We start from the raw sequence: 27,715 nt of genomic DNA, 5'->3' as shown, positions 1-27,715 counted from the left end.
AAGTGAAGTTGAACCCTCACCAGCTAGACAGCAAGTGCCAGGAAATCCTCATGAGTGGCATGCTGTGCACTATATAATGTATGAGGGCATTCTCACCATCCTTCCGACTTCCAAATAGAAATACACCTTTCTTTATGAATACACCGCATTCTACCAGTTGCACGCAAATAACTTTTCCATCAGACTTCTCCCCCTTTAATGTTTTATTTATTTCTTCAAAGGATGTGGGGATCCGTGGCAAGGTTAGCATCTATTGCCCATCCCTAATTTCCTTTGTAAGGGTGTTAGTGAGTTTCGTAAACTATTGCAGTCCTTGTGGTATAAGGTACACCCACCATCCTGCTAGGGAGGGAATTCTAACTAGTTGAGATAGTGACAGTAAAGGAATAATATATTTCCAAATCAGGGTGGTGTATGACTTGAAGGGCAACTTGCAAGCGGTGGTATTCCCTTGTATCTGCTGTCCTTGTCCTCCTAAGTGGCAAATGTTGAAAGTTTGGAAGAAGCCTCGATGAGTTATTGCAGTTCACCTTGTAGATGATACACACTGCTTTCACTGTGTGCCAGTTGTGGAGAGAGTGAATGTTTAAGGTGGTGGATGGGGTTCCAATCAAGTGGGCTGCTTTACTTGTGCGGAGCTTGTTCAGTGTTATTAGAGCTGCACTTACCCAATTAGCATTTCTGGTTGAAGATGGTTGCAAATGCCTTCAGCGGGATTCTCCGTCGGCAGGATCCTCTGCCCCGCAAGCAGCACACCCACACCTGCGCGTTTCCAGATGGCATAGGGCGGCCACAATGGGAAACCCCATTGGCTGGCTGCGGGAACGGAGAATCCGCTGCTGGGGGGTGCACCACTTCGGAAAACGAGGCCGGCGGGACGGAAAATGCTGCCCGTTGTCTTTTACACTGATGTGTTGGTCACCCCAATCATTAAGAATAGGAATGTTCGTGCAGCCTTCTCCTCCTGCTCGTTGTTTATTATCCACTACCATTCATGGCTGGAATACGCAGGACTGCAATACTTTGATCTGATCCATTGATTGAGGGATCACTTAACTCTGTCTATAAGCATGCTGCTCCTGCTGTTACATCCTGAGTTGCGGCCTGACCAGGTTATTACCTCATCTTTACATATGCCTAGTGCTGCTTAAGTAAACAACTTGTTTAAACGGCAATAGTAATGGTACCGAATTGACTAAATATTGGGGAACCATTGGAAACATCATGAGGAGTATGAGCGCTCTTTAAGATCACATGAAAAGTTCTGGTCTAAAATGTTAATTGTAAGCAGGATTTGTACTTGCCAAGATTATTACATTTTACAGTGTAGTAAATGGAAATTGATTTGTCCGGCTGACATGATTGATTTCAAGCAGGTTTTTATGCTCTCAGTGTTTATTCAAAATGGCATTCATCACATTATAATACAGTGCCATCACCTCGGATGTTCATCAGTCTGAAATCTGTTAGCTTACCTGTCTCAAAATGTGCTGATTGCCCTCTGCTGGAATGTTGTAAGCACTCCTGATCAAGTTCTTGGCAATGTGGAAATAGTACACGGATATGATGAAGAGTGGGATGACATAGAGAATCAGGAAGGACGCTGTGGAGTGGATTTTAGGATGCAGCTCATCACCAAGCGGGTATGGGGCACATGTCGTAAACGTTTTATTGCTATGGGAGTCATAGAAGGACTGCAGATCGGAAAATACAGCATCAGGAACAGCCAACAGCATTGAAAACACCCAGATAAGTGCTGCTTTCACACATATTTTCATCAGGGCATTGGTGGTCTGGATGTCCATGGGTCTGACTATCGCTTTGTACCTGCAAAATGAATAAATGAACAATATGTAATAATATTCATGATCTCTCATAATAATGAAATGAAATAAATTACAATATATATGTATTCGGCCGAGTTCAATGGGAATAATCCTAGGTGATCACTTTTGCTTAACACCAATGTAATTACTCCCAAATTAGTGCTTTCTGATAGTCTATATTTGTACATTCAGTTGCTGACACCCCCAAAGCTCCACCCCTATCCCCTTAAAATTCTGCCTATCCAAACATTAAAAGTACAATACTCTGAAGCCAACAACAAAAGCAGAATTGTGGGATCTGCAGAAAATTGTCTCCCCAGCCGAGCATTAATCTAGATCCGTCCTTTCTGCACAGAGTGAGTTATGTGATAGGTCTGCTATCTCCGATATGTATGCCAAGGACTCATGGACACATGAGATGGGCAAATCAAACATCTCCTGCAGCATGTTTTTAATTGCTCCCGAAGTCAGCTGTGTGTTGATGTGTTGTTGAAGACATCACAATAAGAGGTTCTCTACAGAGTTAATGGTGCACTAATGTTACTATTGAAACAGCAATTAAATAATAATATCAGAGGAGGATGGTATCTGTGCGTGGAATTTGTATTAAAGTAGTGCACATTTATCACACATTTTACAAGAAAGAAATCATCTGATCCCTGCAATATTGATGTCGCTGAAACACTGATTAACCTTTCAAAACACCTTAGCAATAAAGACTTTGACCCACTCATGAAGCATCGATCAAGTCACTTAACTGGAATTAACATGTACAATGGATAAGTCTAGCTGTGGTGGAGGTGCAATAATGTGCAAAGAAAAGTCTCTTTTACCGAAGGGGCTGCAAACATTCTTTGTTAGCTTCTTTCGGCAACATTATCATCAGGAAGGGAATCAAGGGATATAGGGCTAAGGCGGGAAGGTGGCGTTGAGGATTATCAGATGAGTCGTGATCTCATTGAATGGTGGAGCAGACTCGATGGGTTTAATGCCCTACTTCTGCCGCTACGTCTTATGGTCTTCACATTGGTTGTCTAAAGGAATGCCAGGAACAGAGGAAAATACAGATGTTCCAAATGGCATTGCACAATCTATGAAAGTACCCAAAAAGCAGTCTGATCTTCAGAAATATGCATAAGTAAATAATGAAAAGTGTAAAGCATCAAAACAAGAGCAGCAACTGTTATTGAGGACTCCTCCCATGGAGGGAGACATTTTTTGTGAGTACTGATAAGAATTATTAGGCAGACAGATATGGGCATAATCATAAGTAAGCAATGAAAGTTATTGTGGACGCAATTTAATTGTGGTCCCATTAGAAAGCTGAAATTGGCAATATGGTTAAATTAGGGGCTGGTTTAGCACAGTGGGCTGAACAGCTGGCTTGTAATGCAGAACAAGGCCAGCTGTGCGGGTTCAATTCCCATACCGGCCTCCCCAAACAGGTGCCGGAATGTGGCGACTAGGGGCTTTTCACAGTAACTTTATTGAAGCCTACTTGTGACAATAAGCGATTATTATTATTATAAATGTGCAAAGAAAACTGCTAATGAGGGTTTTCAAGCCACATGTTCGATATAAAGCATCATGCTAACCAGACAAAGCACTGTGAAACATAGAAACATAGAGAATTGGACCAAGAATAGGCCATTCAGCCCTTCGAACCTACTCTGCCATTCAGCATGATCATGGCTGATCCTCTACCTCAATACCACACTCCAGTGCTCTCCCCATACCGCTTGATTAGAGTCTAGAAATCTATGTTTTTCCTTCTTAAATGTAGTCAGTGACTTGGCCGCTACAGCCTTCTGTGGTAGAGAATTCCACAGGTTCACCACCCTCGAAGTGAGGAAATTTCTCCTCACCTCAGTCCTAAATGACCGACCCCGTATTCTGAGAATGTGACCCTCTTATTCTAGAACCCCCAGTCAGAGGAAATAACATCTCTGCATCCAGTCTGTCCAACTCCGTCAGAATTTCATGTGTTTCAATTAAATCCGATCTTATTCTTCCAAGTTCTATTGAATACAGGCCTAGTCGATACAATCTCTACTCATACAACAATCCTGCCATTGCATGAATCAGTGTGCAAGCACTGTGAAGTATTAGAGTAGATCATGGAAAAGGTATCAAGCTTGGCTTAGTGATAGTACTCTAACCGCTGAGTTAGCTGGTCCTGGGCTCAAGCCTCACTCAGAGACTTGAGCATATAATCTCGGCTAGCTGAATAGGGAGCTGTCTTTCAGATGGGACTTCAAACCAGGGCACTATTTGCCCTCTCAGGTAAATGCAAAAGGTATTGTAGCCAGCAGAGTTCTCCTTCAATTAATATGTTTATTTCAATGCTGTTGGTGAGACCTTGCTGTTTGACAATTAGTTGACATATTTTTTGCATTCCTTCACTTGGCTGCTGATAAAAACAATAATTTAAAGTTTGTTTCTGACATAAGGGGCGGGATTCTCCCGTACCCGGTGGGGCGGGGGGTCCCGGCGGGACGGAGTGGTGTGAACCACTTCGGCGTCGGGCCGCCCCAAAAGTGCGGAATCCTCCGCACCTTCAGGGGCTAGGCCCGCCCGGAGTGGTTGGCGCCCCGCCGGCCGGCGTGGAAGGCCTTTGGCGCCACGCCAGCCGGGGTCGAAGGGACTCCACCGGCCGGCGCGGGTCCGCGCATGCGCAGGAGCGTCAGGGGGGGTTCACCTATGTGTTGACCATCGCGGAGGCTTACATGGCCGGCGCATAGGAATAGAGTCCCCCCACGGCACAGGCCCGCCCGCGGATCGGTGGACCCCAATCACGGGCCAGGCCACCGTGGGGGCACCCCCCTGGGCCAGATCGCCCCGCGCCCCCCCCCCCCCCCCCCCCCCCCAGGACCCCAAAGCTGCCCACCAGGTCCCGCCGTTAAGGGACCAACTCTAATTTACGCCGGTGGGACCTCCATAGAACGAGCGGGACTTCGGCCCATTGCGAGTCGGAAAATCGCCGGGGGGGGGGGGGTGGGTGGGGGCCCCGCCAACCGGCGTGGCGCGATTCCCGCCCCAACCGAATCTCCGGCGCCGGAGAATTCGGCAGCAGGCGGGGGCGGGATTCACGCTGACCCCCGGCGATTCGACCCGGCGGGGGGGGGGTCGGAGAATCCCGCCCAAGTTCTTTGAAGATGCAATATAAATGCAAATTATTTATTTTCCTTCTTTCGATTGAAACATATAAGTCCCTGAGGAGTACTGATAGGATCGATGTTAAAAGGATGCTTCCTCTTGTTGGAGAATCTAGAACTAGGGGTCTCTGTTTAAAAATAAGGGGTCGCACATTTAAAATGGAGATGAGGCAAAAATCATTTCACTCAAAGCATTGAGACTTTGGAACTCTCTTCCAAAAAAGGTGATGGAATCAGAGTCTTGAATATTTTTAAGACAGAGGTGGATAGATTTTTGGTAAGCAAAGGGGTGAAAGGGGTCAGAAGTAGGTGGAATGCAGATTTGAGGTAATTATCAGATCAGCCATGATATTACCAAATGGAGGAGCAGGCTCGAGGAGCTGAATGACCTCCTCCTTCTCCTTGTTCCTTTCTTCATATGTTTGTGTGGTTAAAAAGTCCCAAATGGCTCAGGTCATTAAAAGAATACTGCTTTCTTCATTGAAGCTCTGCCACTCTCTTGAGATGGTCGGCAGCCTCTGCTGGTGATGCAGCAACTACCTTGCTCCATCACTGGAACTATTTCCCACTGAGGCAGTGGTGGGCTTCCTCTTGGTCATGGTTATGGGGTGGAGTGGCTGCAGCAGAGGGAAGGTTCACTCCAGAGATGCTATGGCAGGAGGAAGAGTGTCTGGGGTCCCATCAACCGACTTTAAAAGAGGTTAAAGAAAAGTTCATGAGTAAAGTCTTCATTCTCTCTTGATAAATTGAGTCTTGCATAATTACACTGGAAGAGTAGTGTCACGAGCGCTACAAACCATTATTCACATGCATGTTGCTAGTTTCATGCCTTTATATCCAGGCAGAATGAGAAGGTCTATATCATGGAGGTGACAGGAGAAGGGAAAATACATCAGCATCTGTGCTGTTGCAGTGCCACAATGCTAAATCTCTATCATTCTTTGTGCAGTGACAGAGTCAGTTGTCAGCATTTTAATCCATTGGTATATCTCCGCACAATCCTTCTGGCAGATGCTCCTTCAGCCAACTAAGTCCCATGCTTTGCAATTCCCTCCTTGAACCCCTCTGCCTCCCTCACCTCCTTAAAATCTGCCTCTTTGATTAATTTGTCCAACCCTCTTTATATCTCCTTTGGTTTGGTATCCATTTGTCTGATTGTATTTCCATGAAAATGACTTTGGATATTTTCTGTGCTATAAGTGCGACATAAGTATGCGTTGTCATTAGTAACAAACTAACTCAGAAATGTTTTCCATCGGTGACCAAAAGGAGGACCATCTGGGATATAGATTCAGAGCTCTGGTGATTTTTGCCCACCTGAACAACTAATGGACTGCTAATCTTAATCTCTTAAAGTCTTTACATCACAATGTCTCGCAAGATCGCATTAGATCTCGTCAGGTGTGGCGAATTTGGATGATCCCGGAAGGGAGCTGCTTTTCGAGCGCAACGCAGCCGGAAGATCTCACTCCAGATATTATTTTACGCCATATATGCACTGTATATTGGAAGTCATATGTGGATAAAACAAAGAAGTTAGAATTATTTTCCTCAGAGACGATTAAAGGAAGATTTAACAGAGTTGTTCAAAATTCAAAGGGGCTTTGATACAGTAAATAGGGAGAAACTATTTCAACTGACAGGAGGCTAGGTAGCCAGAGGACACCGATTTAAAATAATTGGCAAAAGAGTGTGAGTTGTAATGACCTGGAATGAACTACCCTGAAGGAAGGTGGAAGCAGGTACTTTTCACAAGGCAATTGGATAAGTACTTGAAAGGGAAACAATGCAGGACTTGGAAGAAAGAATAGAAGATTGGGACTAATTAGATATCTTTTTCAAAGAGCTGGCAAAGGCACAATGGAACAAATCATCTCCTGTGCTGTACAACCTGATTCCATGTCTGGGAAATGTTATGAGGCACTGTTAGAGCTTATCCTGGGAACTGCGGTTGTTGGCTACGTCACTTATGCAAGAGAGGAATTTTGAGACAAACAGTGGAACAAATACTTGGTTAATGCAAACTTCATAAATTCCTCCATATTAACATGTACGTGTGATAAAATTGACCACTGAAGTGATTTATCTCCTGTTATGCTTTTGAAAAATAACCTGTCGTGATCGCCTTTGCTAAATTGATAATAAAGCTACAATTAATCAACACTTTGCAAGAAAAGATGCTCATATTGATTTGTCTCAAAATGGAAAAGAACAATAAAGATTAATTCAGTTGATGTACAAATGAATGTTACTGATGACTAATGATTGCATCTAAAGATTAGTGTGGGCAGTATATTTAGTCTGTAACCCGCCTTCTACACCAGATCAATCAGCAGCACAAAACAGCAGAAGATCGAAATGGAAAAATCGCTTCCATCTTACGACTTAATGAATAAGTGAACAATGCAACAAATTTGGCTATTTTACTAATGTATTGACATTTTAAAGCAAATGTTAAAAACTTACAATATTCTTCTCATTGAAACATTATTCATATAAAACATTATTCTGTGATCCTCAACTTCCCATCTGTTATGATACAGAGCATACCAATAAATGTACAATCAATTGATTACTTTTATCACATATTTGTCTTTGTGAGAGTGCAACTGAAGGCAATAAGCAACAAAATGAAACAGGTTATCAGAAACGGCCTTCATAGTTGTACACGTAATTTCATTCGATTGAAATATTGGGATTTTGTGGGATTCTAGTGGTAAGATTGATGAACAGTGACTTGAAACAGTCTGTACGAATTACTTAGAATTACAAAATTATTACAACACTGAAACAGGCTGTTAAGCCCAATCAGTTTGGGTTGGTGCTTATGAACCACATGTATCCACCTTGTTCCCATTTCCCATTAGACCTCTTTCATATCAATACCCCTTTAACTTATCTTAAATGTTTACACAATTTGACCCTGATGCGCGATCAATGACCACTAAAGCAAGGTTGTAGTCCAACTGAAGGCTTTAATAAGCTAGATGTTTCCCCCAGCAGCTCAGGTACAGAATGAGGGCTGCTGGGACGGCATGGGTTCTTATACCCCGCCTATCAGGGCGGAGCTATTATACACTCTAGCCAATAGCAAGCATACAGGTTCTACCAATGGTACTTTAGCCTCTCAGGTACCATAATACCTATAATACCACATTCACCCCCCTGTTAAAAAACAGTCCGGCGGCGGTGGTGGCCAGAAACTACAAAACATAACATGGTATAATTAGTTATGGAGGTACCGTAATACCTCCGTACAGTGTTTAGTAACTATTTACAAGTCTGGTAGCTATGTACATTTGGTGGTTTATATTTACAGATTACAGTTAAAATGAAGCAATAAGTCGATCGGGGGCCCTGGTCATCCTCTGTGATCGTCGGAACCTCATTGGTGACTCCGGTGGAGGCTCGGGCGTCTGTGACTCCTTGAGCGTGGCTTCGATCTCCATGGCAGCTTCGTCGCCCCTAGACGGCGCTGGTGGGGAAAACGGCTGACCTGGGAAGGGAAGGCCTGCGGGGGGCGTCGGTGGGTGGGGGGGCGTAGACTGGGGCGGGGGAAGGACCAATCCTCCTGTAAGGTGCTGCGGTGGAGGGGAGGCTGGGACTGGTGTCTGGAATGTGTGTGGAGTTCTGGCGGGCGCTAGGTCTCGTAGGGAGACCATATCTTGTCGGCTGCCGGGGTACGCCACGTAGGCGTACTGGGGGTTAGCATGGAGCAGATGGACCCTCTCGACCAACGGGTCCGACTTGTGCGCCCGCACGTGTCTTCGGAGCAGGATGGGTCTGGGTGCTGCCAGCCAGGTCAGGAGCGAGGTCCCAGAGGGGGACTTCCTAGGGAAGACAAGGAGACGTTCGTGAGGTATCTGATTGGTGGTTGTACAAAGTAGTGACCGGGTGGAGTGGAGGTCATCCGGGAGGACTTCTTGCCAGCAGGAGACTGGGAGGTTCCTGGACCGTAGGGCCAGTAGGACGGTCTTCCAGACCGTTCCATTCTCCCTCTCTACCTGTCCGTTACCCCGGGGTTTGTAACTGGTCGTCCTGCTTGAGGCGATGCCCTTGCTGAGCAGGATTTGACGCAGTTCGTCGCTCATAAAGGAGGACCCCCTATCACTGTGTATGTAAGCGGGGAACCCGAACAGTGCAAAGATGCTATGGAGGGCCTTGATGACGGTGGTGGCGGTCATGTTGGGGCAGGGGATGGCAAATGGGAACCGGGAGTACTCGTCAATCACGTTCAGAAAGTACGTGTTGCGGTCGGTGGTGGGAAGGGGGCCTTTGAAGTCCATGCTGAGGCGTTCAAAGGGACGGGAAGCCTTATCAGGTGCGCTCTCTCTGGCCGGTAGAAGTGCGGTTTGCATTCCGTGCAGATTTGGCAGTCCCTGGTGGCAGTCCTGACCTCCTCGATGTAGTAGGGAAGGTTGCAGGTCTTGACGAAATGGAAAAAGCGAGTGACCCCCAGGTGGCAGAGGTCCTCGTGGAGGGCTCGGAGGCGGTCCACTTGTGCGGTGGCACATGTGCCGCGGGACAGGGCGTCAGGAGGCTCGTTTAACTTCCCGGGACGATACAAGATCTCGTAGTTGTAGATGGGGAGTTCGATCCTCCACCGCAAGATCTTGTCGTTTTTTATCTTGCCCCGCTGTGCATTATCGATCATGAAAGCAACCGACCGTTGGTCAGTGAAGAGAGTGAATCTCCTGCCGGCCAGGTAATGCCTCCAATGTCGCACAGCTTCTACTATGGCCTGGGCCTCCTTTTTGACTGAGGAGTGGCGGATTTCGGAAGCATGGAGGGTACGGGAGAAGGCCACGGGTCTGCCCGCTTGGTTGAGGGTGGCCGTCAGGGCTACGTCGGACGCATCGCTCTCGATCTGGAAGGGGAGGGACTCGTCGATGGCGTGCATCATGGCCTTTGCAATGTCTGCTTGGATGCGGCTGAAGGCCTGGTGGGCCTCTATCGACAGGGGAAAAGCTGTGGATTGGATCAGGGGACGGGCCTTGTCCGCATAGTTGGGGACCCACTGGGCGTAGTAGCTAAACAACCCTAGGCAGCGTTTCAGGGCCTTAGAGCAGTGAGGGAGGGGGAACTCCATAAGGGGGCGCATGCATTCAGGGTCGGGGCCTATAACTCCATTTCACACTACGTAGCCGAGAATGTCTAGACGGTCGGTGCTAAACACGCATTTATCCTTATTGTATGTTAGGTTAAGGATTTTAGCGGTCTGGAGAAATTTTCGGAGGTTGGTGTCATGGTCCTGCTGGTCGTGGCCGCAGATGGTGACATTATCGAGATACGGGAATGTTGCCCGTAAACCGTACCGGTCAACCATTCGGTCCATCTCGCGCTGGAAGACCGAAACTCCGTTAGTGACACCAAAGGGAACCCTTAAGAAGTGATAGAGCCGCCCATCTGCCTCGAAGGCAGTGTATTTGTGGTCACTCATGCAGATGGGGAGCTGGTGGTAGGCGGACTTGAGATCCACCATGGAGAAGACCTTATAATGCCCGATCCTGTTCACCAGGTCGGATATGCGGGGGAGAGGGTATGCATCCAGTTGCATAAACCTGTTGATGGTCTGACTGTAGTCGTTGACCATCCTATGATTCTCCCCGGTCTTTACCACCACAACTTGAGCTCTCCAGGGGCTGTTACTGGCTTCACTGACCCCTTCCCTCAGTAGCCTTTGAACCTCCGACCTAATAAAGATCCGGTCCTCAGCGCTGTAGCGTCTGTTCCTGGTGGCGACGGGTTTGCAATCCGGGGTGAGGTCGACCTTAAGGGTTGTGAGGCCGCAAACAGTAAGGAGGGGTATAGGGCCGCCGAATTGGAAGGTCAGACTTTGAAGGTTACACTGGAAGTCTAAACCCAGGAGTGTAGCCGGGCAGAGGTGGGGAAGGACGTAAAGACAGAAACTTTTGAACTCCCTTCCCTGGATTGTGAGGTTTGCTACACAAAAACCCTTTATCTCCACTGACTGGGAACCGGGCCAGTGAGATTTTTTGATTAACAGGGTGGATGAGGAGGGAATAGCGCCTTACCGTGTCGGGGTGTATGAAGCTCTCCATGCTCCCAGAGTCAATTAGGCAGGACGTCTCGTGCCCGTTAATGAAAACAGTTGTTGTAGTTGTTGAGAGCGTTCGTGGTCGAGACTGATCCAGAATCACCGAGGCCAATCGCAGTAGTTGGGAATTCTGTTCAGGCAGTGTGTGGTCAGCCGAGCTGAGGTCCTGGGGGTTCAACCAAGATGGCGTCTCCCATTGGTCGCACATGGCTGGGGGTGCATAAAATGGCGGCGCCCATCCCTCAAGCATGGCCTCCGTGGCACAAGATGGCGGCGTCCGGGGTCCGCATGTGGCCCTGGGATATGGGCGTGGCGGCGACCGCTGGCTGCACGGGGCCCGTGGAGAAGTTCGCGGTCCGGATTCGCCGCTGGAGACCGCGGCCACTGCTCAGGCCTGACATACCCGCACGTAATGGACCTTTTTGCCACATCCCTTGCAGGTGGATGCGCGGGCCAGGCAGCGCTGGCTGGGTGCTTGGCCTGCCCGCAAAAGTAGCAGCGGGGCCCCTCGGGGTTGCCAGGCCGCCTTGCAGCGCAGGTCTGTGGGGGAACGGGGGAAGTCTCGGGGTCGGTCGCTGCGGAGTTCCACGCTGCCCAGGGGGCTGCCGCGTGGTCGGGAACACAGGCACGGGCGTTCCTGGAGGCCATGTCCAGGGAGCCTGCCAGGGCCCGTGCCTCCCTGAGACCTAGGGTGTCCTTCTCTAACAGGCGCTGGCAGATTTGTGTCACAAAAGCATCCCTGACTAAGAGTTCCGTGTGTTTGCTCGCCGAAACTTGCGGGCAGCCGCAGCTTCTTCCCAGCACCAGGAGTGCGCAGTAGAATTCCTCCAGCGATTCCCCAGGGGTTTGTCGCCTTGTTGCATGTGGGTGCCAGGCGTAGACCTGGTTTACCAGGCGAATATAGTGTCCTTTTAGCAGCTCAATTGTTTCATCAAAGTCTTCCGCTTCCTCGATGAGGGTGTAAATCTCCGGGCTCACCCTTGAGTGCAGGACGTGCAGTTTCTGCTCTCCCGTGGGTGCGTTTTCGGCTGTCTCAAGATACCCCTTTAAAGCACGCCAGCCAGTGCTTAAAGATTGCCGCTGAGTTCGCAGCGTGGGGGCTAAGTTGCAGACACTCTGGCTTGATTCGGGGCTCCATCCTTTCTTCTTAAAATCTAGCTTATTAAATTGATGCACGATCAATGACCACTAAAGCGAGATTATAGTCCAACTGAAAGCTTTAATAAGCTAAATGTTTCCCCCAGCAGCTCAGGTACAGAATGAGGGCTGCTGGGGCGGCACGGGTTCTTTTACCCCGCCTATCAGGGCGGAGCTATTATACACTCTAGCCAATAGCAAGCATATAGGTTCTACCAATGGTGCTTTCGTCTCTCAGGTACCGTAATACCTATAATATCACAGACCCCAATCATTAATCCTGGTAGTGTATTTCACAGCATCACAAGCCTCTCTGTAAAAAGATGTTTCTCTTGCTCTTGGTCCGAAATCTTACATTGTAAAAAAATCTATGTCCCTTTCCTCTAGACCCCCAAATTGTCAGAAACTGTCCCATACTTTCATAATTTTAAACACCTCTACACAGACAGCCATTAATCTCTTCTCATCTAATGAAAACAGCCCCAGGTTTTCCATTTGTATTTCATGGAATCATAAAATAGCACGGCACAAAGAAAGACCGTTTGGCCCAATGAGTCTGTGCCACCTCTTTTTGAAAAGCTATCCAGTTAATCTAGATCACCCAATTCTCTCCATGCAGCCCCATACTTTTCCTTTTTCAAGTATTTATCCAATTCCCTTTTAAAGGGTACTATTCAATCAATACTGTCACAACACCCAAGGCCAGTGCGCAGTCAATTCCAGTCCCACTTGACCCGGAGTTCCAACACAGTTGAAATTAACAATTAATTCTTAGAAAGTACCCAGAGTTTCTGGTCTTTCGCTGCCCAATAACTACAGTCATCAGCTTTGTAAATTCAAACACAATTAATTTTTATTAATAGAAATAACTATGAGCAAATAGGCAGCAAATATAACTGGTTAACTATTATCTAATTCCTAACCCCCCTCTTTAACTCACACTCAGCCTCTCTACACACACAAGACAGATAAACACAGAGGGGAAAGAGGGGTGTGAAGAAAATGAAAAGGATAAAGTCTCTGTTTCAGTTGAATGTCTTCCAGTACACCTTTCTTCAGTCTAGGCCTTAACTTGGAGGTTTTTGCTTCCAGTCTGTTTCCACTGTAGATTTATTCAGGTTTCAAGAACTTCTCTGCAGGATCAGAAAACAGCAGATATGCAACATTTCTGGAGAAAGAGAGAGACAGCAGCTCACAGATTCTCCTCTCTGTGTCCAGGACTCGACATCCTGTCCTGGGTTCTCTGAAAATCATCCCACACAGGTAGGGCCCAATCACCGCCTGTCGCCAGGCAGAATACGGGCCTTTGGCCAATCCATTGGCCACCAGCCAACCAATCGAACCGAATCCTTCGGATATCTCGGGTGCCAGAAAGTTTGAGTTCAAAAGCTAAATCTCCAATACCACAGTGTACGATTTTGCAACTTTTGAATTTCTCACGTCCTTTGCTCGACTTAAAGGTATATGTCTATTAAATGTCCATGGATCAAAAAGATAACCACAAAGTACAAGAAATTGGAAATAAGAGAAGCAACAGGAAGGGCCCTTACAGTACCCACAGCACCATGCAGGCACTGAATTCAAATTCCTGCAAACTCATTGCGTAAAAATGTTTTTTGTCAAGCCAGCTCTGATTTGTTTGCCAATCACCTTAAATCTGTGATCTCTGGTAATCAACCCTTCAGCCATTGGAAACAATTTCTCTTTATCTACTCTATCTTAACACCACTACCAAATCTTCCCGTAGCCCTGAGGATTCATACCAGGCAACATTGTAATGAATCAGTAACTGCTCTATTGCTACAATATTGTTTCTGCAGTTTGGATCCGAAAAATGCACAGCACATCAAATATAATCCCATTATGGATTATATATATCCACCATTACATTATGGCTTTAATGTTCTAAATCTCTTGCCCTCAAACTGTGATTTCATTTCACTTTTTTAAACCTTTCCCACTTCAGATACTGCTTTTAATAGCTGGTGAATATGAACCCCCAAGTCCCTCTGCTCTTCCACATCACCAAACTGTTCCTGTTCAGAGTATAATTATTTTTCTAACAAATGTGCCACCTCACATTTACTGACATTGAATTCTATCTGCTACTATCTTTCCCATCCATCATTTTAGCAACATTACCTTTGGTCCTCGGAATTATTTACTGCACCTACTGTTTAATGCTGAGGCAGTCTGAAAGCAGACCTCTGTAGGCCACTGTTTTTCATTTCTATTTCTGAAGCCCTCTAACTCTCATTCTCTGTTTTATCATTTCCAAACAGCTTTTAATCCAATTTGCTCGCCTTTCCTAATTTCATACCCTTCATCTTCCCTAATGGTGTCCTTCGTGGTATCTTGTCATAGGTTTTCTGAAATTCAATATGTACTACTTTATTTCCCTGTGCACATATCAGTCATCTCCTCAATGAACCTTATCTAGTTAAGCATAATCTTCCGAGCTGCATTCACCTTGGAACATCAAATAACTTTGAGAGTAAACAAAAGAATATGCACTTATACAATACACTGCACGGCCTCAGGACATTACAAAACTCTTTACAGCCAATGAAGTGCTTCCGAAGTGTAGCCACTTTCATAAGGAAACACAGAATGCAATTTGATCAGAGCAAGAACATTTTGCTTAATATAACTCATGAGAACATCGTGAAATTGCCATCCTTCTTCTAAAGAACAAAGCAAGATAAAAGTTTGATATTGAAAGAGAAAATGCTGGAAAATCTCAGCAGGTCTGGAAGCATCTGTAAGGAGAGAAAAGAGCTAATGTTTCGAGTCCAGGTGATCTTTTGTCAAAGTTTGATATTGCCTACTTTCTGTTTTGCCCTATTCCTGTACGACCGTACTTTTCAGAAAACATGTGGGTCTTGGGATCATACTGTGCAATATTAGCGTACATGTGTATAAAATTGCGTCTTCCTTTAACTTACAATGGTCAATTAAAATATTTCCACTCAAGCAGACAATAGGAAATGTAAAAATTGTTTACGTGAAACTTCTCACGTGCCATGGGAGTTTTGACAGAACAGATTTTAAATCTAATATTTGGATTTGCCTATCATAGTGTATTGTGCAGGGACTTAAATGTTTCAAAAAACATGTTTATATACATTCAGAAGAGAAAACAAGTGGATGTTTTACATAGTGCTGTGGAACTCCAGTCAGCTGAGTGAGTGTTAACGGTGTGTGCCCAGGGTCATTGAATCATTATTTGTTATTTTATATTTTACCCGGAGCAAGGTACACAATCTGTGCATGGACTTAGTAACAACTGTGAGGGAGTAACAGCATTATGTTCAGTCAAGGGCTCACATTTCATCATAACGCACAAAATAAATATTCAAAATTCAAGCAGTTTATTAATGTTATCTGAAATAAATGAATAAATTACCACCTTCAGCTAAAATCACTTTTTCAGGTAGTATGTGCAGTTTGCCTACAATTGTGCCAAAGGCAAACTATGTCAGGATTATGAGGTAGTGAGATGTAGACTCCGAAATACATACAGCTGATTTTGAGAAAGAACATGAAGGATTTATCTGATTTATAGTCACACTTACTCTTTGATCGAGGAGCAGTCAAGATAAAAGCTCGCTTTGATGAGGAATGTATTTAACATGATAATGGTAGATTGCAAGATGCCAGCTAATCCTATTGCTGTTTTACTTTGTTTAATTTTCAGATTTGTGGGTCACTGGTGATATTGATTGTTCCTCCCTCATTGATCTTGGGAGGCTGGTGGTGGGTCTTCTTCTTAACCTTCTGCAGTCCATATGGCGAAGGTATTCCCACAATGCAGTTAGACGGCGGTTTAAGATTTTGACCCAGCAATGGTGAAAGAATGATGATACATTTCCAAATCAGGACGGTGTGTGCTTTGAATGGTAACTTGGAGGTGATGGCATTGCCATGCATGTGCTGCCCTTATCCTTCTGGGTGGTAGAGGTCACGGGTTTGGAAGGTGCTGCCAAGAAAGCCTTGGCAAGTTGCTACAGTGCATTTTGTGGATGGTACGCACTGCTGATTTACTGTGCTGGTAGTGGGGCAAATGAATGTTTAAGCTGACGGATGGAGGTGCCAGTCAAGTAGGCTGCTTTGTCCTGGGTTATGTTGAGATATTTGACTGTCATTGCAGTTGCACCCATCCAGGAAAGTCGAGAGTATTCCATTATACCCCTGACTTTTGGCTTGCACATTGTGGAGGGGCATTGCAAAATTAAAAGGTGAACTAATTGACGTAGAACGCCCATGGAACACCCATCGTCTGTGTGGTTAGTTCTTATGAGGTTATATAGTTGGTTCAATTGAGTTTATAGTCAATAAAATAATCAAAGGTTATGGGTGGTCAGCCTCTCTCTTGTTGGGGGTAGTATTGTGTGTATAAAACCTGCGTGGCACACCTGTTACATGCCATTTATCAATCCAAAACCTGACCTTGCTGTGTCTAGATATATGCTGCTACATTACGTTTTTCCCTACTGTTTTGTTCTCTCTCTTTCTTCGGGCATTATTTCGGGATCCGTTCGGAGGAGGAGGAGCAGTCTCTGAGTATAAAAACCTAATGGTAACTTCCTGTTTTCCAGTTTTTTTTCCAAAAGTGACGTCAGAGGGAAGCTGTGATCTGATTGGTTGATAGTAAATCTGCCCCAAATTTTTTAAAAAACACAGCTAAACTCGTAAACTTAAATTAAACTAATTAATTAATTAGAGCTGGATGGTCAGGTGATGGGCTTGAGCTGCTTGATGTGGGAGATGACAGATCCCATTGCGAGCTGCAGCGACCACATCTGCAGTAAGTGTTGGCTGCTCGAAGAGCTCCGGCTCAGAGTTGACGAGCTGGAGTCTGAGCTGCAAACACTGAGGCACATCCGGAAGGGGGAGACTTACCTGGACACTGTGTTTCAGGAGGCAGTCACACCTGTCAGAGTAAGTAGTTTAAATCCTGCCAGTGGCCATGGACAGCAAGGTGTGACTGCAAGTCAGGCAGGTAAAGGGAACCAGCAGTCAGGAACTCAGGAGCCTCAGCCCTTGACCCTGTCCAACAGGTATGAGGCACTTGCTCCCTGTGTGGATGGCGAACAGGGCTGCAGGAAGGATGACTCAGCTGACCAAGGCACCATGGTTCAGCAGGCCATTCAAGGGGAGGGAGTAAATAGGCAAGTTGTAGTTGTTGGGGATTCTATTATCAGGGGGATAGATAGTATCCTTTGTGAGCAGGATAAAGAGTCCCGCATGGTATGTTGCCTGCCCGGTGCTAGGGTGCGAGACATCTCTGACCGGCTTGAAAGGATACTGGAGAGGGAGGGGGAGGATCCAGTTGTTGTGCTCCATGTCGGTACCAACAACATAGGCAAATCTAGGAAAGAGGACCTGTTTAGAGATTATAAAGAGCTAGGATTCAAATTAAAAAACAGGTCCTCAAGGGTCATAATCTCCGGATTACTGCCCAAGCCATGTGCAAATTGGCATAGGGAGGCAAGAATAAGGGAAGTTAACACGTGGCTGAAAGAGTGGGAAAGAGGGGTTCCTTTTCATGGGACACTGGCATCAGTTTTGGGACAGGGGGGACTTATACCGTTGGGATGGTCTCCACCTGAACCAAGCTGGGACCAGTGTTCTGGCGAAAAGAGTAAATAGGGTGGTCAATAGGACTTTAAACTAAAGATTGGGGGGGAAGGGAAAGTCAGGGAACCAAGAGGTGAAGTAATCAGTGGGAAGCGTAGCTGCTTAGGAATACAAAAAAGCACGAAAAGACAGAACTCAGGAGAGGTTACGATAGTCCCCATCCCACAAAATATAACACAGTGTATGGAAAGGCTCAGTGAACCAAGGTCCACCACACTAAGAAAACAAAAAGGGACGGTCAATAGAGAATTAAAGGTGCTATATTTAAATGTGCGCAGTGTACGGAACAAGGTAGATGAGCTTGTGGCCCAGATTGTGACTGGCAGGTATGATGTGGTAGGCATCACAGAGACGTGGTTGCAGGGGGTTCAGGACTGGCATTTAAACATCCAGGGATTCACAACCTATCGAAAAGACAGAGAGGTGGGCAAAGGGGGCGGGGTTGCCTTACTTCCGCTCCTATGTCTTATGGTCTTATTATCTGAGTTCTTGTGAATAGAACTGAATACTGTGCAATCATAAGACCATAAGACATAGGAGCGGAAGTAAGGCCATTCAGCCCATCGAGTCCACTCCACCATTCAATCATGGCTGATTTCAACTCCATTTACCCGCTCTCTCTCCATAGCCCTTAATTCCTCGAGAAATCAAGAATTTATCAACTTCTGTCTTAAAGACACTCAACGTCCTGGCCTCCACCGCCCTCTGTGGCAATGAATTCCACAGACCCACCACTCTCTGGCTGAAGAAATTTCTCCTCATCTCTGTTCTAAAGTGACTCCCTTTTATTCTAAGGCTGTGCCCCCGGGTCCTAGTCTCCCCTGCTAATGGAAACAACTTCCCTACATCCACCCTATCTAAGCCGTTCATTATCTTGTAAGTTTCTATTAGATCTCCCCTCAACCTCCTAAACTCCAATGAATATAATCCCAGGATCCTCAGACGTTCATCGTATGTTAGGCCTACCATTCCTGGGATCATCCGTGTGAATCTCCGCTGGATCCGCTCCAGTGCCAGTTTGTCCTTCCTGAGGTGTGGGGCCCAAAATTGCTCACAGTATTCTAAATGGGGCCTAACTAATGCTTTATAAAGCTTCAGAAGTACATCCCTGCTTTTATATTCCAAGCCTCTTGAGATGAATGACAACATTGCATTTGCTTTCTTAATTACGGACTCAACCTGCAAGTTTACCTTTAGAGAATCCTGGACTAGGACTCCTAAGTCCCTTTGCACTTCAGCATTATGAATTTTGTCACCGTTTAGAAAATAGTCCATGCCTCTATTCTTTTTTCCACAGTGCAAGATCTCGCACTTGCCCACGTTGAATTTCATCAGCCATTTCTTGGACCACTCTCCTAAACTGTCTAAATCTTTCTGCAGCCTCCCCACCTCCTCCATATTACCTGCCCCTCCACCTATCTTTGTATCATCGGCAAACTTAGCCAGAATGCCCCCAGTCCCGTCATCTAGATCGTTAATATATAAAGAGAACAGCTGTGGCCCCATCGCTGCACATTCCTATTTCTGCCTTTATGATAAAGAGATGGTCATTGATGAAGCAGCAGAAGATGGCTGGTTCTTGGACACTACCCAGAGGAAATACTGCAGCGTTGCACTGGGGCTGAGCTAACTGACCTCTGATAGCTACTACTATCTTTCTTTGAGTGAGTCAAGACTCAGCCACTGCAGACTTCCCCTCCTAATTGTCATTGACTTCCATTTTATAAAAACATCTTGATGCTACATTCAGTGAAATGTTGGCTTTATGTCAAGGGTTGTCACTCACACCTCATCTCTGGAATCCAGTCCCTGTATTAACGTTTAGACCAAGGTTGATGCTTATATCCTGGCATACACAGTCATGGTCAGCCCTTGTCCCAGTGCTTGCTGATCTACATTGGTTCCTTGGTCTCCCGAGGCCTCTAATAGTTAAAATTCTCAACCTTACATTCAAATCACCTCTTGACGTTGTCCTTCCTGACCATCCTATAGGCTAGACAGCTGGTTTGTGATGCAGTGAGGCCAGCAGCTCAAATTCAATTCCCATATCGGCTGAGGTTATTCATGAAGGCCTTGCTTCTCGACCTTGCTCCTTGCCTGAGATGTGATGATCCTCAGGTTAAATCACCACCAGTCAGCTCTCCCCCTCAAAGGGGAAAGCGGCTTATGGTGATCTGGGACTGTGGCGACTTTACCTTAAATTTCTCCAGCCCTACTAACTTCTGAAAACTGTGTTCCTTCAACTCTAGCCCCCTGATCCATCACAAATGTGTTTTCTGCTAACTAGGTCCTAATCTCTGGAATTTTCTCCCTGAATCTCACCACCTTTCTGTCACCTTTTAGGACACTCACTAAAATTACCTTTACTGCGAAGTATTTAGTCAACAGTTTTTTTGACTCGTTCTCAAGTTTTGCCTCATTTCACTCCTATGAAGTGTCTTTGAAAATGCTTTTTCTATGTTAACGGCACTACATAAATGCAAATATCTGTTTATTCTTATAGCTGTGACAATGGCCAGTCAGCAGTGTTACTCTGTACGTTGGTTACAGGTCCAGCTTCACAGATAGCAACCTGAAACTGGGAGCTGCAGTGTAACTAAAGTTTTAATGGACAAAGCACAAGACTGAGGGCTGCTGGCCATATCAACTACAGGGGTAGATCGAAACTGGACGTTTAAGGTTCAATGCTTAATAGATATTTTCCAAGCAAATGAAGGCATGTGCCTAATCTAACATGAGTGATATGCTGAGGGAATTTCTTCAGGAGATACCCTGTTGGTATTTGGTTACATCTGGAAATTCCTTTGGGAAATACAGGGTGCTTCCAATACTTGTGCTCTTGGATGGGTGTGTGCAATGCAGCAGCATGGAAGTGACTGAGATATGCTATTTGCAGCAGAATAATTCTTTATGGACAGGGATGCATGCGAGTCTCAGACATCCAGAATTGCTAAGCAAGTTGAAGATTGGGAAGTTAAAAGTTGTGGTCAGTTAAGCTAAGTAGGCAAAACCTACTGTGTAGTTCTTTAATCAGCATGAAGGCCAAGTGCTATATTTTGTATGTAAGTTATGCCCTTTTTTGAAACTTGCAGAAACTCAGAATGTCCCAAATTGCATTATAACCCATGAAATATTTTTGAAGTGCAACTACAGAGATAATGCAGGACATCCGGTGACCACTTTGCTGCAGCAATGTCCCACAAACAGCGATGTGATACATGATCATATAATCTGTTTTAGGTGTTGCTTGAGGGTTAAATATTAGCCAGGACATGGGGTGAGAACTCTCTTGTCCTTCTTTGAAACAGTGGAATCTTTTATATCCATCTTAAGGGGGCAGACAGGGCCTCGCTTCAGCATCCCATCGAAAAGACATTGCATTACTGTTGGTTTCAAGAACTGCCACGACCAATCTCTGTCCCTACAATCTCTGTGTTCCTCCCAACACAAGAGGCCTTAATTCAGAATATCAGCTGGGGTCAGGGGTGCATCCTCATAGCAGGCATAACTCCCATCCTGCTGCTGATAGACCAGCATTTGGACATAATGTGTTACGCTAATCAGGGGTTTAATGATACTTAAATCAATAAACGGTGCCAACATATATGAAACACACTCTAAAAAATACTCCACACTTTAAGAAATGTACTTATGATGTGCAGTAAGAATATTTTATTTCTATCTGTTTTCACAACTCCTCAATGCTTGTTTGGGATTGATTTAAACTGATTATTATGCATGAGTTGTCTGTGCAGGTTTCCAATGTGGCATCCAGTTTATTAATCTTTACAATGAACTGCAAAGCTCCTATCCAAATTACATCAATATATTTGCCATGAACATAATAAACAAAATGAGTTGGCATAATAGAAGATAATCCAGCATAGAAATAAACTTGACTTGAGCAATGTATTTAAATATATTTGAAAGGGATGTTGCTTAAAGGGAAGTGCATATGTGTGCAAAAATTTGCATAATCTAAAGTCTCCACAGTGCTACTCTTGAGGAGCAGGATTCAAATAAGACAAGAAGCACTGTGTTGTATCATTTAAATCATTGGGAATATGCTAATTTGGGACTAAGATCTGTGAAACTCAGTCAACCAATCAAAGTTATACTGGTGACTGTGCTTCGCACCAAGATTCCTGAGGAACTACTTCTTAATATTTGTAAAACAAAAAGTTTCATTGAAAATGAACTTGAAAAATGTCTTCTGATCTGGAGTTATACTGCAATCTGTGCATACCCAAAGTAACGTGAAACTACCTGCCAGGGTGAGTTTCACATCTGTTGCTTACATACACCCAGCAGTTGGACCAGTTTTCTAATTATGTGCAATCACACAGTCTTGTGCGCAATGTTGGTGTGTGTGGTTTTTTTAAGTTAAGTTCTGCATCCCTGATCAATAAATATTCAAAGTAATCATCAATTCTTCCAACATGGCGCCAGAGCGTGGCAACTGTCTGCGAGCTCTTACCCACAGATCCTCTTTCTACATCTCTTATAACCGTACTAACCTTTTAAAACTTAATTCTAACACTAACATTATCTCTACGTTTTGTATTTATGTATGGCCTATGTTTTTTTAATGTATGGAACGATCTGTCTGGACTGTACGCAGAACAATACTTTTCACTGTACCTCTGTATACGTGACATTAAATCAAATTCCTTGCTGCATGATCGTAGTTTCAATGCAGTTTGCATGTCACAATCATTGAAGTGAAATCAAAAACTCAGACAAAAGCAAAAGAAAAGTCGTATAAATCTGAAATAAATAATGAAAAGGCTGTAAACACTCAGCGGGTCAGGCATTCTGTCTCCGCTCAAATGCTGCCTGGCCTGCTGAGTGCTCCCAATGCTTTTCTGGTTCTATTTCATGAACTCAAACTATGGATACGGTCTCAGACTGCAAGATTCAGCTAGCAGATCCTCTTGCACCTTAGGCTGAACTTAAATGAAAAGGAGTTTTTTGCAAGCAAGCTTAGACACACAAGCAGAGCTCTTTTCATGTGAATATCCAAATAGCATAGAGGGCAGTGACACTTTTCAAACACTGTGAGCTGGACAGCTGGTTCATGATGCAGAGCAAGGCCAACAGCATGGGTTCAATTCCCATACCGGCTGAGGTTATTCATGAAGGCCCTCAAAGGAGAAAGCAGTATATGGTCATCTGGGACTAAAGCAAATTTACCTTATACGTAGTAATAATAATAATTGCTTATTGTCACAAGGAGGCTTTAATGCAGTTACTGTGAAAAGCCACTAGTCGCCACATTCCGGCACCTGTTTGGGGAGGCCGGTATGGGAATTGAACCCGTGCTGCTGGTCTTGTTCTGCATTACAAGCCAGCTGTTTAGCCCACTGTGCTACACCAGCCCCGTTATCCAGTGCCAAAGGAGTGTAATGATCATTATAAATAATCAGATTATTCTAATATTTCTAATTGTTCTTTGAAAAGAAAGTGAATTCTCCAGGCGATTGAATCAAGCGAAGTTATGTTTTTGCACAGTTTCAAATCACATTTTTATTTTGCAAATATTGGGTTCAGAGTAGACTGCATAAATTAATTCATTGAAATCTGTCCATGTTGTTAAATTGCAACCACTTGAGGAAAAAACTGAGTGTCTGGTTTAATAGCCTGTCCGTCCTTTGCAAGTTATTGCAACGAATTATGGATGGCATGAAAATGTCAACAAATGCAAATAAAATGAACAAGCATGGTTATCATGATTAGAAACATAGTCTTGTCAACAACTGAGACAAAAACCACTAGTGGATAGATCTTTACCTTGTGCGAGAACGGATCAAGGATCAGCAGCCTGTTTTACACCTGTCCCATTGACTTCAATAGAAATAAAAGTCAATTCCCTGTTACCCATTTTGCAATATTATTTAAAGTCAAAATCAGCCCTCTATGTCTTAATTAGGGAGGAAACAAGACGGTGTTCATTGTCCATCTCTAGCTGCCTTGTCAAAGTGCAGATGGTCCTTTTTTCCTTGACCCAGTTTGGTCTTCAGTTTGGAATCCATACTTTCAGAGAGATATATGGGGTAAAGAGAGAGTGCAAAAACCTGTTACCAGGAAAATGGAAGGCATGAAGGGAATACCTTATGAGGAGCATTTAAGATTCTTTGATTACAATCTTGAGAAGAAAAGATTAATTTTTCATTAAGTTGAAGTTTATAAATTGATACATGGTTTTACTATCTCTAAGCCTGAAAAGTTCTTTACTTGCAACTGCAATATTTGGGTGGTCATCAGTGTAAACTACAGAAATTTGCTTCACGTCTTGATATTCATAAAATCAAAATTTTGCATCGAATTCTTGATACTTGGAATGCTTTGTCTGAGTTTGTTTTGAATGCTGAAAATGTTGTGGCTTTTAGAAGACTTGTTACAAACATAGCGTGACGTGTGATCCTTATATATGTATGTATGGTCTGATGTTGATGTTTTTCTATTTAATACTGTGCCTATGTGCTTTCCATTGTATGGCAATAAAGATAAAGAAATAATGGAGCTCCCCTAATGGTGTTAGCTTGAAAATGCCAAGATTTTGGACCCTAATCCCCCTATTCATGCTTACTTCTTGTACCTTTTGAAGCAACTTATTTAATTCCTTTTATAATTAAAGAGCTTGGGGCTCTGCACCAAATAATAGCTTTGACCGGAGAATTCATCATGCAAACACCCTCTCCCACTGATTCCTGTTATGTTGAAATCTGTGCTGTCTTTTTACCACTTCACTGGCAATGTGAAAGAAAAACTCTCGTTATCTTATCCTAACCATTCAAATGTTTTGACCATCTTGATCAGCTTCTCCCTCATCCATCACAGGGGGAAGGGTCTCAGCTTCTGAAGTCTCACGCTTATCTTTAACTGGGCAAGATCTTAGTGAATCGATCCTGCACTCTTTCCATTGTGTTAATATTGTTATCTGCCTAAATTACGAACAACGATCTAAAACGCTGAACTCGGGCAACATCTCAGCTGGAATATCGTGTCATCAGCAAATGGGCCGTGCCTGCATGTGGTAAATAAAAGCAGACACCGCGCAGAGACCCCTGGAGAACACCCTCACCTAGCCCTGAATCTCCATTCCCAATATTCCACATTCCTAACAAGATACAACATCCTGATAATCCACTGCCTGTGACTCAGTGACAGCACCAAAACAAAAAGAAAACACGCGTTAGTGCTGCAGGCGCCTGTTCAATGCCTTATCCAGCTATTTTCACCAATCTCTCTCCCCAAAGCCTGGATGATCTGAACCATATCTCAGCATTGTAAAGTGGGCAACATTGGATTGTCGACTGACCTGGTGTGATGCAGACCAGCAGATCACAATAACAGTGTTTCTGTTGGTTATCAATGTTCCTCCACAGTGGCTGGGGGGAGGGGAGAGAGAAGGGGCAGACACAGTGGGTTCCTCCGAACTAGCAACTTAATTGAAGGGAAGTTATTGGGGAGCCGGAGCTGCTGGTTTGCTCATCCATTCAATGTAAATGACCTACACAATAAACACAACACGTGTGTTTTATCTGTCTCGCCTGACGAGGTGCAAATTGTGGGCTGCAACATGGGACTGTGAGAAACATTTCTGATGAGAGTGTGAACCGAAAGTGTGAACAAAGAATGACTCGGTTGTGGAGCACGGTTTATGGATCGAAGCAGCCGCTCCTGGCTGACTGCGCCGGCAGAGCGGGAAACATTTCGGCGCCAAATGTCCGATTCAGTTAAATTTTCAGGGTGGTTTCCATTCCGACCCAATCCCCTTTGACATGTGAGCACAGCCGTCTCCGAGCCTGGCCCGTGTTGAGAGAGTTGGAAGGGGCAGGAGGTGAATATATGATTTGAAGGATTTCCGATTGACCTGAGGGCATTAATATCCAGCCCTGTCTCCCCCCTCACTCCCTCCCCTCCCACTGACAGGCTGCCTCACTCCGGGATTCCCCTCGCCCAATACGACTTTCATCCAGACCACAGAGCTCAGCGTCCTCCAGGGTCTTTCCCAACCTGTTCTCGCAAGTTCCGCCTTACAGTCCCTCTTATCTGAGTTCACCATAACATTTGATACAAGCAAACACTGAAGCTGTTGCTGCAAAGTCTGAAAAGTGCAGTGGTTTCCATTCACTGAACACTGAGGTTAATATAAACCCGGAGAGAGAAGCCGCTATCTTGCCAGATTTAGGCTGCCTTGCACAGAGTACATACCGCAGACTGGGGGCGTTATCAGCCCCCCCCCCCCCCCCCCCCCACCCCACGAATCTGGCAAAGTTCACTTTAATATTCCCAACTTGGGGCATGTGGAAATTCAAAGGAATCTCCAGGGAGGGAGGAGGTGACCTACCTGTCAGCACTCAGCGCTGTCAGGGTGAAGACAGATACCCCCACCGAGGTTAACTGGATGAAGGGGATCAGCTTGCAGCCCACCCGGCCGAAGATCCACTCGGTTGCCACGTACTTGCTGGCGTCCACCGGGGCGCAGGTGAGCAGCAGCAGCAGGTCCCCCAGAGCCAGGCTGGTGATGAAGATGTTGGGCACGTTTCTCATGGACTTCACGGTGCAGAAGATCTTGATGAGGGTCACGTTGCCCACCAGCCCGATCAGGGTGATGAGTCCGTAGACGGCGGGGATGGTGTAGAGGAAGGGGGAGTCCTGGGCATCAGGGTCGAGAGCCGGGCTGCTGTCCACGAGGGACTGGTTCAACTCCAGCAACTCCCAGTCCAGGCGGGAGAAGTTGCCTTCAGTCATTGCGCCCCGGTGCCCCTCGGCTGAACTTTTGGGGGACAAGCCCATGGGTATTTTGTTCTTCTCAATTGGGACGAGTTTCCCTCTGTCGGCAGCAGTCGGATGAAGCTTTTCGGTGCTTTTCAACTCTCCCTCCCATCGTGTCTTGTCCTCTCTGCAGTGTGGCTGGGAGATTGGCCGCGGCCACATTTAAAGTGGGAGCTCCCCGGGCTGTCAGACGTGTGCAGCTTTACCGCACTGGCGTCACATCTCGCCGCTTAAAACGGGCTGTACGAAGGAACTTGTCACTGAGAGCAAGGAAATTCATCCTCACACCACGGTGCAACCAGCCACCTACTGGAGAAATAAATCAGCGCCTTGTGAAGGAGCCAGCAATCCCCCTTATAACATACACAGCAACCTGGCAGCATCCCAGGCTGCAGGGCAGTCAGCACCTTTACCCCATGGCAGTCTGAGCAGTCTTCTTTCCTCAATGCTGACCCTCCCCCACCCCAATCCTACCCTACAATGTCCCTTTTAATCTCAAAATGTGAGAACCATATGATAGTCCAGTGTGTCTGGATTGGATTGGATTTGTTTATTGTCACGTGTACCGAGGTACAGTGAAAAGTATTTTTCTGCCAGCAGCTCAACAGATCATGAAGTACATGGGAAGAAAAGAAAATACATAATAGGGCAACACAACATATACAATGTAACTACATAAGCACTGGCATCGGATGAAGCATACAGGGTGTAGTGTTAATGAGGTCAGTCCATAAGAGGGTCATTTAGGAGTCTGGTGACAGTGGGGAAGAAGCTGTCTTTGAGTCTGTTTGTGCGTGTTCTCAGACTTATGTATCTCCTGCCGGATAGAAGAAGTTGGAAGAGTGAGTAAGCCGGGTGGGAGGGATCTTTGATTATGCTGCCCGCTTTCCCCAGGCAGCGGGAGGTGTAGATGGAGTCAATGGATGGGAGGCAGGTTCGTGTGATGGACTGGGCGGTGTTCACGACTCTCTGAAGTTTCTTGCAGTCCTGGGCCGAGCAGTTGCCATACCAGGCTGTGATGCAGCCCGATAGGATGCTTTCTATGGTGCATCTGTAAAAGTTGGTAAGGGTTAATGTGGACATGCCGAATTTCCTTTCTTTCCTGAGGAAGTATAGGC

General features: G+C 45.4%; 1 protein-coding gene across 1 annotated transcript in view; it reads right to left on the bottom strand.

Moving 5' to 3' along the window:
* Positions 1-26,883, bottom strand: part of LOC140428092 (gastrin-releasing peptide receptor-like) — a 95,842-nt gene extending 68,959 nt beyond the window's left edge. Inside the window, exons 1-2 of the mRNA XM_072514137.1 lie at positions 26,170-26,883; positions 1,476-1,827 (exon numbers count right to left, since the gene is read on the bottom strand). Coding sequence (XP_072370238.1) covers positions 1,476-1,827; positions 26,170-26,759 — 942 coding nt within the window. The 5' untranslated portion in view covers positions 26,760-26,883. The remainder of the gene's footprint in view (positions 1-1,475; positions 1,828-26,169) is intronic.
* Between the last annotated feature and the right edge of the window lie 832 nt (positions 26,884-27,715).

This window comes from Scyliorhinus torazame, chromosome 8 (assembly GCF_047496885.1).
Source record: "Scyliorhinus torazame isolate Kashiwa2021f chromosome 8, sScyTor2.1, whole genome shotgun sequence".
Taxonomy (NCBI): Eukaryota; Metazoa; Chordata; class Chondrichthyes; order Carcharhiniformes; family Scyliorhinidae; genus Scyliorhinus; species Scyliorhinus torazame.
The sequence above is the reverse complement of the archived record's forward strand: the minus strand, read 5'-3'. Positions and strand labels throughout refer to the sequence as shown.